Raw genomic sequence first — 14,953 nt, 5'->3', positions numbered from 1 at the left:
TAAGGTGCATGTGGTCAGTGACTTTACCAAGAATAATTAACTCATTAATTTCTTCCCAGATATCCCAGAACATTAGATGTTGTACTAGAGGAACGCCTAAAAGAAATTACAGATCTAAAAAAACAAGAACTTTTTCATCAGTTTATCTCTCTTTCCACAAGTGGAGGAAAGTATCAGGTAAGTTTTTCTTCAGAGAAATTACTACAAATATGGGTATATTTGTGTGGTTCTTTGATGATCTCTAGAAGGAAGTTTGCTACTTCATACCTTTCTTTGGAAAACTTTATGGACAGGTGAGATTTAATACATTTTACCTAGTTCCCTGAAGTAAGGCCGTGAGGCAGGGGTTGAATCATTGGAAAAGGCACAGTAATTTAAGTAACAGAAGGGATATGTGTTTCAGGGAGAGTATTGTTTGGAAATGTTACAGATGATCATCAGCAATCACTAAAAGGTAGCTTCACGTAGTTTCCAGCATTTTCTTATTTTTGTCCCATACCTGTACTTTCCAGTGCAGTACCCATAGCTGTATATGGCTGTTTAAGTCATTTATTCAGAAAAAGGGAGGTAGATTTTAATTTCATGAGCATGTTAGAAATTTCCTGGTGAGTAACCCTGAATCTTTCTACTAGAGGTTAGGTAGTTCTTAAAATTAGCCTTGAAAATAAATATGAAGAAAAACTTGATTGTTTTGGTTTTTCTTTTCCAATAATTAGACTTTCATTTTTAATGGCATTTCATTCCCAAATCTTAGTGAAGTAAGTTGTCATAAATCTGTCACTGTTGTATCATTTAGATAAATTGCTTTCTGTCTTCAGTGACCAAGTTTTTAAATTTTTATTTTCATTTAGGTGCTACTACAATGATTTATTTTAGGTACTTCTCAGTCTGGAGTCAGATCTACATAAAGAATGTAAAGTTACTTCATAGAATTGCTTCACTAAATAAACCTACCCATAGACATGAGGGTACTCAAAGTCACAACATTAACAATATACATTTTGTTCATCTACTGTAACTTATACCGTTCTAGAGACAAAGATTTTACTTTATTTCGTGGTGTCTGAAGTTAAATTGTTGTTATCAAATGTGTTGGGCATTTTGGGATTTTTTTTCTAGTTTTTATTCTTGATCAGATGCTGTTCAGATTTAATGGCAAAAATAATTTGGTGATTGTGATGAATCCTATAGTTTCTAGCAGATTCTGATACTTCCCTGATGCTCAGTCTGAATCATCCACTTGCTCCTGTGAGGCTTCTGGCCATTAATCATCTGAAAAATATGAAAACATCAGAGGTTTGTATCAGACAGCTTCATTTGTGGTATTTTTATCCTTATGGTGAACAGTGTCATTCTAGAATAAGAAATTGAAGTTACCAATTATAATTAATATTGTGTAATTACAGATATAAGATTAATAAAGCAGAGGAGAGTGTACCCGACAAAGATTTAGGACCATACATACCAGCAGGCAGCACTTTTAACTTGTGTGTGCTCTAATAACAACTGTCTTCACATGTTTCCACGTTGCAGATTATTATTTAGCTTAGTGTTTTTCAGACTAGAATTTCTAGATTATTTACGGAGGCTCACAAATTATCTGAGAATGTTTTAGTTTTGAAATTTGACTTTGATAGTCTCAAGTTCAACATGAGTATATTTGGGGACATGGGAATGAGAGCTTTTGGGACACCGTTCATGATCTCAGTACCTGCAGTTGTATTTGTGTTTCACATTTTGGTCGCTGCAAGAAGTAAGTACAAAGGCTGACTTAATTTGTAAATAATGTCTTTATACCAAAATGGTATTTTAGAAGACTTTGTAATGATTCAAATGAAGCAGTATTTTTCATACTTAAGCCATTCAAACAATACCTTCACGATTTTTGGTTTGTTTGCTTACTGTTGATACTATGTTTTTAAAATTTTTCTCCCACTTTTAAATGGACTCATTTTTACATAGCCATCAAATCATGGGTTTGAAGAGCTAATTGGTATAGATATTTTGCTGTAGTTACTATAATTGAAATGGGAGTGTTCATTGCTGTGATATCTGAAATCCTCTTGTATATGTACTACTATTAGCATATTTGGAAAATTTCTGGAATAAAAAAAGTGGTCCTGGAGTTGTTTCCCCATGGCATGTAGTACTACAAACATGCTGAACTCAAACTTGTGTCATGGTTGGTAGATCCAGATTTATGTCACAAGTAGAATTTAATTTCAGCTGATCGTAATTACCCTAATAAATACATTTCAGTTTGAGTTTTATTGGCTTTATAGGGTTTTTAAATATTGGACTTCAAATTTTTTGTTTTATATTTTTGATATTTTTATATTTTTGAGTTATTTAATTTTAAAATGATCTGTAAATAATAAAAGTATTAGGATCTGTGAGAATGTTTCTTTAAAAATGTTTGATGTAGTATTCAGATTTATAATCTATTGATTTTGATTCATTTCTGATCTGGCATAAGGTTATGTTTCACAAACTGCTGATAAGTATGTGCTATTGATTTTTTGTTTTTTTTTTAATTAAACTACTGAATTCTGGTCTTTGTTTTGATGGGAAGATTCCAGTGTCTAGAATGAAAAAGGGATTCCTGGAAACTCCTAATACTCCTAAAGCTGTTCTCAGCCTTCTTTTACTCTTAATCCCTACCTCCCCTGTCCTTTTCTGGATCTGGTTAGATTTTCAGTAAAAGGCACTGTATACATCTACCTTTTAGGTTCAATATTGTCATTACAGTTACTGTCTTTCTCTACATGCTTTGATTTCACTTTCCCTTCTCCATCAGTGACAGAACATAGATCCTATTATAGAATTTCAGATAGGGATATTTGGCTACTTGTTAGCTCTAGAGAAAATTTTGGTGACATTTGGTACATGAGGTTTGAGCTTCAGTTTTGTGAGTTCTAGGGGTTTGGGTTTTATCTCCCAACAGAGAGCCCTGTTACTTTTTTATAGCATTATAAAAAATGCCACCTACAGGTAGGGATATATTTAGGTTGGCTTGTAGTCTTAGTTTTCCATTACTTTGAATGATTATATGCTTCATTTTCTTTTGTTAAGAAAAATAAAATCTCTTTTGACAGACTGGCAACTGGCTTTTCAGCAGATGTCCTTATCCTTGTAAAAATCTTGATAATGATAGCTAACTTTTAATGGTACTTACATTGTGTAAGGCCTTGTTCTATGCACTGACAGGTATTATTTCATTTTGTGGCAGTCCTTTGAGATAGGTGCTATTATTAGCTGTCTTTGATAGACAAGAACAGTGAGACCTGGAAAGGTTAAGTAACTTGCTACAGGTCACACAATTGGTAAGTGGTCGAGCTAAGATTTAAACTAGACGTTCTGGTTCTTTAGTCTATGTACTCTCAATATCCGGGCTCTTGTTTAGCAAGATGAACTTTTTTTTTTTTTTTTAAGATTTTATTTATTTGACAGATAGAGATCACAAGAAAGCAGACAGGCAGGCAGAGAGAGAGGAGGAAGCAGGCTCCCGCTGAGCAGAGAGCCGGATGCGGGGCTCGATCCCAGAACCCTGAGATCACTACCCGAGCCGAAGGCAGAGGCCCAACCCACTGAGCCACTCACGTGCCCCATAGCAAGATGAACTTCTTAATGCAAAACTTATGTTTGGATTATACATATTCTATGGTATTTTCAGTAGAAACTGGGAAAAGTTTGTACCAAATGATTACTCCTCTAAAAAGACCCTTTAGAGATTATCAAGTTCAGTGCAAGTATGCTGAGTGTTTGAGTTTGTCTAGGGTAGAGCCTGTATTTCTTGACTGATAATGAGTGCTTTTCATAAAACTAAGCTTTCTTTTTAGTGTAAACTCTTAGGAGGTTTTAGCAATAACCAAATTTAAATATTTTTTCTCTTGCTTAGGAGAGTGTTGATGAGTCTTTCATAAAAGAAGCTATTTTAACCCGATTAGGTGATGATAGCATAGATGTTGTTTTGTCAGCTATAAATGCATTTAAGGTGAGTGAATTTGTTTGTTGAAATACACAGTTTGTAAATATTTTTTCATTCCCAGGTGATTCTCTGCTCTAGGCAGGAACATATTTGGAAATTTTTCCTTCATTGGGAATTTGTTCTCCTGAGAGCACAGACTTAAGCCTGATTAAGGAAAGCTCATGGGAAAAACTAGACTGCAGAGTTTTATGTATATGGAAGTTCTTCAAGAAGGAAATGTGCTTTGTGAATTTTTATCAGTAGTAAATACCTTGGGATCATGGAAGATTGTCTCATAAATGCCACTTTTGAGAAACTGTTCTCATAAAGCTTTGAAATTATATGAGGACTGTTGGGAGATAAATTCTTTATAATTCACTATATTTTTAAAGTTCATTTAACAAGTACCATGTGTATCTGAAGCAAGTGAATATTTACTTATGTATGTTTCTTCCCCTTTAGATTTTCAAACAATATTTTAGTTCAGAAGTGACGGTTTCAAATCTTCTCAGCCTCTTTCGAAGAGCAGAACTTTCAAAAAATAGGGAATGGTATGTATTCATTTCTTCTCATACTGTTTTGAATTGACAGAATTCTATGTCCATTTCAGTTCTATTTTCTTTCTTTACATTTTTGCATCTTATAATTTAGTTACATGGTCCTTTGGTCATGGTAGTGGAATGGATGATAATGTAACTTGTGCATCATAAAAAGAAAGAGGGTTTGTGGGGGTTCTCTATGTTTGAAATTTTCCTTAATAAATTTTCTTAATAAAAATTTTCCTAATAAAATGGAAAGATTACATAATGAGTGACATAAATGGTGAAATCTGAGAAGTAGGGTAGGAAGTAATTTAATTTTCTGCTTTATATAATTCTATTTGATTGTTTTTATAAGGATAGTATATTACTTTTTAATTAAAAGTAAACATTAAAATAAGCTCAGAGGCACATGGTCACCTGTAGTGTTTGATGTACTCTAGTTACTTCATTTTTCACATCTAAACTTTTTGCATCGAAAAAAATGACCTAAGCTCCTGGGGGGAGGAGAGCATGTCTTACAGATTTTTGTATCTGTCATATTTAGTTCTTAAGACACATAGTATGTGTTTTTATTTTTTTTTAACTTATGAGTGAATCCTTCATTTTTAGTGGAGTTGAGATATGTTGTGAGATACATGTTTTATGTTATAGTCAACCTAGTGATTTCTCAAAAAAAAAAAAAAAAAAAAGCAGTTTACAATTACTGTCTCAAATAGATCCCTGTTAGCATGGATTTTGAGTGATTGGGGTCTCTCCGAATAACGTGTTTGGTGAGATCAGGATAGTGTCAGTTGAGCAGGAACAATATAATAATTTTTTTTGCTGAATTTAAGTTTCTCATGGGTCCCTTAGCCAAATTTGTTTGTGTTTCAGGTACAAAGTACTTGAGGTAGCAGCAGACATACTAATTAAGGAAGAGATACTGAGTGAAAATGATCAGTTGTCAAATCAAGTGATGGTGCATCTGCTGCCATTTATGATTATTGTCAATGATGATATGGAATCTGCTGATACGAAGATTGCCATATATTTATCGAAATCCGGAATTTGCTCTCTGCACCCTGTATTAAGAGGCTGGAAAGAAGGTAAAAAATTTGGTTGCCTTTGGGTATGGGGGTGGAACCAACAACACTTTAAATACTTTAAAAAGAGGGGAGTCTGAGTGGATCAGTGGGTTAAGCCTCTGCCTTCAGTTCAGGTTATGATCTCAGGGTACTGGGATCGAATTCCACATCGGGTTTTCTGCTCAGCAGGGAGCCAACTTTCCCTCTCTCTCTATCTGCTGCTCTGCCTCCTTGTGATCGCTGTCTCTGTCAAATAAATAAAATCTTTAAAAAATGAATAAATACTTTAAAAAGAAAAGTACAATTAAAAGTTGGCTCTAATCATTATTTGAAATCATGTTTGCTATGGTCTGTGTCAGCAAGATTTTTAAAAATTTTTGCCAAGGTCAGAAACCTACGGTTGACTCTTGAACAGCATAGGGTTGAATGGCATGTGGATACACTTAAATGCAGGTATTTTTTGATAAATACAATATTCTAAATACATTTTCTTTTCTTTATGATTATTTAAACACTACTTTTTTTTCTCTAGATTACAATATTGTAAGAATACAGTATAGCACACTTAAAACATTAAAGGTGTGTTAACTGTTTGTTATTTGAAGGCTTCTAGTCTGTAGTAGGCTATTAGTAGTTAAGTTTTTGAGGATATATGCAGATTTTCTCTTGTGTTAGGGAGGGGCATTGGCAACCCCATTCCCCACGTTTTTCAATAGTCAACGACAGTAAAAATGAAGCTGACTCAGAGATAGATTCAGAATTGGATAAAAGGAAAAATACAGAGCAAACCTTCACAGGAAAATTGAAACTTTTGCCTAAATTTCTTACTCTACAGAATTCATGAGGTGAGTATTAGTGATACAAGTGTCCTCTGTGTTCATTTTTTTTTTTTTTAACAGCTCTTGAAAATGTGGTTAAAAGCACAGAGTCAGGAAAACTAATTGGTGTAACAAATCAGAAGATGATTGCATTATTGGCTGACAATATAAGTTCAGGGGATCCTTCTTCAATGTTAAAGATGGTACGTATGCTGTCAAAGACCACCCCTGGACTTCCTAAAATTTTATTAGATTCTCAGTGTTTGGTTTACTAGATTTTTTAAAATAACTTTTACATTTTTGACTACTTTGTTATGCTTTAAACATGTATAGTTTTACATAGTATGTTCCGCAGAGTGTTTGAAATCTTCTACATTTTATATAATTTTTTTGTGGTTTTACATTGGACTATAAGAATAGTGTGTCTTTTTTGCTTTCTTGTTTCCTGTCATTTAAAATATAAAGTCATATATTTTTTAAATAACAATCTCTAAAAGGATTTTTTTTTTCTTTTGCTTTAGTAAATAAACCTGTGTCAAGGTTTTAGGAGTATAATTTTAAAGCATTTATCCAGTTGCCAGATGCAATTATGTTCATTATAATTCTGAGATTATTTAATTTTATTATTACTTTAGAAATCAGTGAAGAGCTATGAGTAATGGAGTATGTTTATTTTTCAAGGTGGAAGATTTAATAAGCATTGGGGAAAAGGAGTGCTTTAGCCTGAAGCAAAAAGTGACTTTTCACGTGATCATGGCTGTGCTTGTTTCTTGCTGTTCATCTTTAAAAGAAACTCACTTCCCCTTTGCGATCAGAGTCTTCAGTTTATTGCAGAAAAAAATAAAGAAGCTTGAGAGTGTGATTACTGCGGTGGTAAGGAGTGCACAGTTTTTGGAACATTGAGTAAAGTGGCAGCCCGGCTTACTAATCACAGCAGCACTGAAAATTGGGGGCTGAAATGCTAAATCTTTGGATGTGAGGGGTGAATGTGAAGCAGCCTTGGGCAGCAATAGGTAGAAAGTTAGAGAATTTAATTGAATTATAGAATTTCAGGGTTGTGATGTTTTGTACCTGATAGTTGACTCTTCCCTGTATTATCTTTATTAATTACCGGAGTTATACTTAAATACACTTTGTGATGAAGAATTCACTAGGCATGTTATTGCTTGAACAAAATATTTACTTTATTCTGTTATTTACTAAGAATTGATTTTTTTTTTTTAAAGATTTTATTTATTTATTTGATGGACAGAGATCACAAGTAGGCACACAGGCAGGCAGAGAGAGAGGGCGAAGCAGGCTCCCTGCTGAGCAAAGAGCCCGATGCGGGGCTCGATCCCAGGACCCTGAGATCATGACCTGAGCCGAAGGCTGAGACTTAACCCACTGAGCCACCCAGGCGCCCCACGAATTGATTCTTTTTAAAATAATTTGAGTGATACACTTGAGAGGGGTGTGAAGGGAGAGGGAGAGGTAAAGAATCTCAAGCAGACTCCTCAGAGAGCACAGAGCCCTACATACCATGGTTGTACAATCCTGAAGTCATGACCTGAGCCGAAACCAAGAGTCAGACGTTTAACTGAGCCACCCAGGTGCCCCAGGAGTTGATCTTTTGTATTATTTTAATATTACATCAGATTTGGATCTCACCAGCTTACTATTATCTTTGACAGTATTGGCCAAAGAACATGTTTCAGTTGTTTGTATTTTTACCTAGTATCACATCTTGAGGTAATAAGATGATTTCTTTTAATATTTTTAATGGTATTTTGTTTTTATTTGTCTTCCAATAATCAGAGAGCTTTTCATTTTAGGGTTCGCTGAAAGAATCACACTTTCTTACATTTACACATACCCTGAGGGTTTTACAAGTTCTAGCCATAGTCATTGTTACCTAAAATTATGTAAACTTGAAAAGCACGAATTTTTCAGAGTTCCTGGGTGGCTCATTCAGTCAAGCATCTGGCTCTTGGTTTTGTCTCAGGTCATGGGATTGAGCCCCACCTCAGCTTCTATTCTCAGTGCGGAGTCTGCTTGATTCTGTCAGCCTCCCTCTTGTTCACATGTGCTCTCTTTCTCTCTCACTCTCAAATACATAAATAAAAATCATAGAAAAAAATATAGAAGAGTGGTGGATTTTTATATTTTATAAAGTAGCTCAGATAAGCCCTTCTTAATTTCTTTGTTTTGTAGAATGTAATAACCTGAATGGTATTTGCCCTTGGTATTAAAAGTATGGACAAGGGCGCCTGGGTGGCTCAGTGGGTTAAGCCGCTGCCTTCAGCTCGGGTCATGATCTCAGGGTCCAGGGATTGAGCCCCACATCCGGCTCTCTGCTCAGCAGGGGGCCTGCTTCCCTCTCTCTCTCTCTGCCTGCCTCTCTGCCTACTTGTGATCTCTGTCTGTCAAGTAAACAAAATATTTAAAAAAAAAAAAAAGTATGGACAAACGGATTGTTTTTTATATGTGCAGATAACATGCTGTTTTAGTACTCTTTTTTAAAATTTTTTTTTATTATTATTTTTTTTTATATTTAGTACTCTTTATAGGAGTCCTGAGTCTTTCTGGCTGCAGCAGCACACTGAGCCAATGAAATCCCTCATTAGAGACATTTTCTCAAAAGTCTGGCTTTGGGTTATTTTCCTTCTAAGTTACTAATTTGCAGTCTTCTGTACAGGGTCTTGTTTATCATTTTTCTTCATGTTTTCTCATGCTGCTTTTTAGTATCTGCTGTATAATTTTTAAACACCCTCACATTTTGCTACTTGTATAGACCTATTTAAACCCCATTAGAAGTATGTGACATGAGAAAGCTCCCTTTAAGGGTCTCCTGGAAATCCAACTCCTTTCTCTATAGAAATGTGCCATTTAATAAACACAATTTCTATGGATAACATTTATTTTTAGATATGTATTTCAAGGAAATATAGATAAAATGAAACTGTGGATAACTTAATCTTTTTGTTGTGAATAGTGGTAGTTAAACCTCCTTACAAATTTGGTTAAAGCTGTTAATCCTGTCCTCAAATGCTCATTGAGACGAAATTTTGCATATTACCCAATCATATATCATTGCAGTTCCCCTGTGTATAATCCATGTTCAAAACTCCTTCATATTTATGCTCTTTGTTTCCTTTACTATTTCAGGAAATCCCTTCCGAATGGCATTTTGAGCTGATGATGGACAGAGAGATACCAGTGGAACTGTGGGCCCATTACATAAAGCAGCTCAATTTGGCCCAGCGTGTTGCCCTGGAGGACTCTGTTTTACTCATATTTGTACTGAAAAATTTTATTCATGCACTGAAGGGTCCTAAATCTTTTCCTAAAGGTAGGACAAAGTGTGACTTTTGAATGTGATACTCAAGAAAACAATTATTTTCTCCACAACTATTCTTTGTTTTGAGTGAAAAGTTCCCAGCACGTATTCACATAAGTTTATTCATCGTTTCTCTCTCTCTTCATGTCCATGTAGATGATATATGGTGGAATCCCGAGCAGCTGAAAGAAGATAGCAGAGCCTATCTGCGCTTGCTTATTGGGCTCTTTGAGATGATACTCAGTGGTACTGATGCCACTCATTTTAGGCTTCTGATGAAACTTTTCATAAAGGTACTAGGCTCATCTTTTTCAGGCATACTCTTCCCTTTCAGAAGATATAGCAGAGCATTTATGACAGTTTTTTAATGAAAATGAAAGTAGATTTTTGAACAGTGCAGAGTATGGGGTAATATACATGGGCCCTGTGAGGTAGTGGTATCATTATGACACCAGTCCGTAGGCCAGAGACTAACATTGCTGCATGCCTAGTAGTGTGTTAGGCCTGTCATGTACTTACTAATCACAATTCATTACCAGTGAGAAATTGCTGTTCAATGGGGTAAGTTAGTTGTGCAACTCAGTTAAGAAATTTCATGGACCTCCATGTTGCTAGGTCCAGCAGTTAAGTCTCTGTTCTTGTCTTACCCCTTTCAGCAGCATTTGGCACCACTGGTGACACTTACTCCATCTTGGAATTCTTTCTTAACAAGGCTTCCCCCTCATCACGAGTCTTGGTTTTCTGCTTATTTTCACATATTGTTACTGTTGTCCAGTGTGTTCAGAGGCAAAGTTATAGCAAGTCCTTTGGATTCATTTCCATACTTCTCGTTGGTTAAAATAAGTATGGAAAATTTTAAGTAATGGGACAGGGCTTTGTTGTCATTGCAACAAAGTGTTTTCTGTAATTGTACACTAGTGTAAAGAGGATTTGGAACCAACTAAATGTGAGTAAAAATTAAACTTCACTGTTGTTTATTTAATTTAGGTGCATCTAGAAGATATTTTTCAGTTATTCAAGTTCTTCTCTGTTTTATGGACATACGGGTCTAGCCTTTCAAATCCACTTAACTGCAGCGTGAAAGCAGCATTGCAGACTCAAGCTCTTTATATAGGTTGTGAGATGCTCTCTGCTCAGAAGGCACAGGATAAACATCAGCTGGCATCTGTATCTTCTCCAGGTATCATGAGTAGCGTGTTGTGTTCTGTCATGATCAACTTTAATGCTTTCTCTATAGGTAGTTTATGTGGGTTATAGTTGGGAGAATTTCTTTTTAACTTTTTTTTCTGAAGAGTACTCACAGTGTGTGCACTTTCTCTGCTCTCTACATGTATGTATAAGTTAAGTGTATACATATAAATTCTTGTGTATAAACTGTATATATGTATATATAAATTACTATTTTTTTTAGATTTTACTTATTTGAGAAAGAGGGCATGCACACCAGCAGGTGGGGAGGAGCAGAGGAAAGGGAGCCCGACATGGGGATCGATCCCAGGACCCTGAGATCATGACCTGAGCTGAAGGCAGGCACTTAACTGGGGCACCCAGGAGCCCATATATAAACTACCTTTAATCACCAAAATGGGTTGTTAATATCCAGCTATTCATGTTCTGCGTTTCATCAGTGAAGGGTTACATGGAGAAGCCACGCCATTTAATACAGTTCTGTATTCATCTGCCTACTTAGAAAATGGGTCTCCAATCAGACAACCTTTCTGAATTTGTCTCTTTTTTATCATGTGTAACTCATTTTCAGGTTGGGCACTCACTAATAAAACACCCCCAAGTTTAAGTTTATTAAGTTTATTTTTTGATAAAATGAAATTTGCAAATTTCATGAAGTTGATGAACTTGATACTAGAAAATAGGTACTTTAAAGCTACTGACCAAAAAAATTTTTTAAAAAGCTACTGACAAATGAGAGGATCTGGCAGAATTAGACCCTGTAGCGATTAAAGATGAGAGAATTGATAAGGATGATGCATATGATTGATACTTCAGACTGGGATGATTTTAATGTCAAAGGAATAAGAGTGGCCCTTGGGAAATTTGAGGGTATTCTAGATTTTTTTTTGTTAATTCTAAAATTGCTTCTTTTAATTTTTTTTATTTTAAAGATCTATTTATTTGACAGAGAGACAGACATTGAGAGAGGGAACACAAGCTGGGGGAGTGGGAGAGGGAGAAGCAGACTTCCCACAGAGCAGGGAACCCAATGTGGGGCTTGATCCCAGAACCCCAGGATCACGACCCAAGCAGAAGGCAGATGCTTGACGACTAAGCCACCCAGGCACCCCCTAAAATTGCTTTTTATAAATGTTTTGTGAAAGTAAAGTGAATGATCATATGTTTTTCCCAAAATTATTTGCTTATCTTTCATTAGCTCTGTGAAAGAGCACATAATTACAATTGTAACCAAGATTTTGTTAAATACAAGGTAATGTACATACATAGATTTTGAGTTTTACTTATAAAATAAAATCCCATGAATATAATTTCTTTACCATTTACTGTAAAATTGCCTTCCCTTTTTTTAGGTAGACTTACTTTAAGATTTTTTTTTCCAGTTTTTTTTTCTGCCTTAGATGAGAAGACCCTCCTGTACATCTTTTAAACTCTTTATTAAATTTATTTTAAACTTTTTATTAAATTCTTTAACAAAGTATTACGTATTATATTACAAGTATTCTATAGTAGTACTTTATATAAGAATTTATTTTAAAATGTCTGCAAATTGGGCGCCTGAGTGGCTCAGTGGGTTAAGCCGCTGCCTTCGGCTCAGGTCATGATCTCGGGGTCCTGGGATCGAGTCCCACATCGGACTCTCTGCTCAGCAGGGAGCCTGCTTCCCTTCCTCTCTCTCTGCCTGCCTCTCTGCTTACTTGTGATCTCTCTCTGTCAAATGAATAAATAAAATCTTTAAACCAATCTTTAACCCAAAATTATGAACTCTTAATATAATTAGCCGTATCAGTTTGAAAGGAGAAAACCCATATCATTTTCCAAAAAAACTGAAAAGGCATTAGATAAAAATCAGTAATTCTAATTAAGTGGCAGCAAAAAAAGAGTGAGTAATAAAAATACTTCTCAAATCAAAAGCTAGTATTCTTAACTGCAGAGTTAAAAGCATTACTTCTAAATTCATTACATTACTGGGCTTGGTTCTAGAAGTAGTAGTTGGCAGCAGTAGCTCTTTCAGATACTGACGGAATGTATGAATAATAAAGCTCTAGAATTTTTAGGTGGATTATTAAATGGGACATCTGGCTAGCCATTTGGAGACATTAAAAGTTTGACTCCAATCTTATTCCTTAGACAGAAATTTCATGTGAACTAAAGATTTCACATTAAAAAAACAACACACAACTTAGCTCTAGTGGTAGAAGAGAACATGTGGTACATGTGGCCTCTATCAGAATATGAAGATAGACACTTGAACAACTGACTCAGTGTGGGGAGGGCCTCTCTAAGCAATGTATAAAACTAGAAGAAAAATTAAACTAATTTCTGCTTTAGAAACTCCAATGTCCACTAAGGACAAAATATTTGCAAAGCCTGATACACAATGGGTAGTTTATCTGCATACTTGCAAGGATGTATGTAAAGAGATATTTGTGTTAGCAGTTACAGTGCTGAGAGATAAGGAGCAACTGAGTCACCAGCAAGGTACTGGTTTAAAAAATATAGAAAATACAATGGAGAACCATACAGTTTTAAAGAATGATTTAATTTAGATATACACACTTAGGTAGAAAGCACTTCAAAATAAATTGAGATGTAATCATTCTGTGTGTGTGTGTGTGTGTGTGTGTGTACATTGTGTGCTCTGCTCTCATTTGTATGTTTTCAAAAGGATGTAGTAGCATATAGCTAATAATATTTTGCTAGAGTAGTAAACAGTGAATGGTCTTCAGAGAGAATTTCAGTGAGGAGGAAAACTTCGACATACCCTCTGGTACTATTTAAGTTTTGTACTGTTTAAATTTTTTAAGTTGCTAAATATTTTCCCCTTTGGTTTTAGTGGTCATATCTCTACTCATTAATCTGGGAAGCCCCATAAAAGAAGTACGAAGGGCCTCCATTCTTTGTCTCCAGGCCCTCAGTGGAGTGGTGTCTCAGTTCCACCTGGTAATAGATCATTTGGTTCCTAAAATAGAGGAGATCACCTCAGATGCCACCTATGTTGCTCAGGTAAACTCATTATCAAAGAAGATTGATCGTGTGCGCATGCCTGTGTATACCTGTGAACAGTTTTGTTCTCTTTTGACATTTTGCTTTGTAGGGATTTTGATCCAGTCACGTCACTGAAATTTCAAAATTGATGTCAATATCTGCACAACTTTCTCTTACCGTTTTTAAAAAAGATAGCATACAGTGTTTCAGTGTGTGGCTTTTGATAGTACTAACTTAGAGGTATTGTACCATTTCCTGTTAAGGTTTCAACAGGAAATGAAAAATGATTCACTATCACGTGATTTGGAAAAGACTCTTCTATGATTAGTACATTTAGCCTTTATAGTTTCTTAACCCTTTTTTATCTGATTTTCTTTTTGGTGTGCTAGGATTTAGCTACTTTGTTTGAGGAACTACAGAGAGAAAAGAAACCGAAATCTCATCAGAAGTTATCTGAAACTTTGAAAAACGTACTCAGTTGTGTATATAGTTGCCCATCTTACATTGCAAAAGATTTGGTGAAAGTACTTCAGAAAGTCAACAATGAGGTATGTGCAATTCAGGTGGCTTACACATTCCATGTAATATTACTAAACACTATTGTATCGGCTAATGAGTGAGGAAAACATTTTCAGGAGTTACAGATACTCACTCAGAAGTGAAAATTTTCTTTATAATTTGGGAGAGGGAAGTGAGATGTAGAAACAGAGGACACAAAAAGCAAGTACTGGTGGATTTTTTTTTTTTTCCTATTTTAAAATTGTATGTTATCCCTACATAATCATTTACTTGAAGTGAATTTAAAAAAGTAAAAACATGGGGAAAAACACTGAAGATGCACTGCTGAGAAAACTGTTGGTTTGTGTCTTCTGGTGGAAATCCTACACAAGATAATATATTTGGACATAAGCATGAATATTCCAGAATCCTTTGTTCATTCATAAAATGTGTGTGTTTGAACATTATTTCTGGGGAAATCCATAGCTTTCATTATGTCGTCAGGGAGGCCTTGGCACAAAGGAGGTTGTGAATCACAGGTTTTTGTGATGGCACATGTGATCAGACTG

The 14,953-nt window shown here is 35.3% G+C and overlaps 1 protein-coding gene across 3 annotated transcripts in view; it reads left to right on the top strand.

Moving 5' to 3' along the window:
- The window catches only part of HEATR1 (HEAT repeat containing 1), a 47,495-nt gene that overhangs the window by 9,688 nt on the left and 22,854 nt on the right, over nt 1–14,953 (top strand). For all 3 annotated transcript variants that reach the window (XM_044239400.1, XM_044239399.1, XM_044239401.1), the window contains exons 11-22: nt 60–177; nt 1,192–1,296; nt 3,899–3,994; nt 4,430–4,518; nt 5,383–5,594; nt 6,473–6,594; nt 7,073–7,264; nt 9,539–9,722; nt 9,867–10,003; nt 10,698–10,890; nt 13,735–13,904; nt 14,276–14,434. In XM_044239400.1, the coding sequence (XP_044095335.1) occupies nt 60–177; nt 1,192–1,296; nt 3,899–3,994; nt 4,430–4,518; nt 5,383–5,594; nt 6,473–6,594; nt 7,073–7,264; nt 9,539–9,722; nt 9,867–10,003; nt 10,698–10,890; nt 13,735–13,904; nt 14,276–14,434 (1,777 nt within the window). The remainder of the gene's footprint in view (nt 1–59; nt 178–1,191; nt 1,297–3,898; nt 3,995–4,429; nt 4,519–5,382; nt 5,595–6,472; nt 6,595–7,072; nt 7,265–9,538; nt 9,723–9,866; nt 10,004–10,697; nt 10,891–13,734; nt 13,905–14,275; nt 14,435–14,953) is intronic.

Source organism: Neovison vison, chromosome 2 (assembly GCF_020171115.1).
Source record: "Neovison vison isolate M4711 chromosome 2, ASM_NN_V1, whole genome shotgun sequence".
Taxonomy (NCBI): Eukaryota; Metazoa; Chordata; class Mammalia; order Carnivora; family Mustelidae; genus Neogale; species Neogale vison.
The sequence above is the reverse complement of the archived record's forward strand: the minus strand, read 5'-3'. Positions and strand labels throughout refer to the sequence as shown.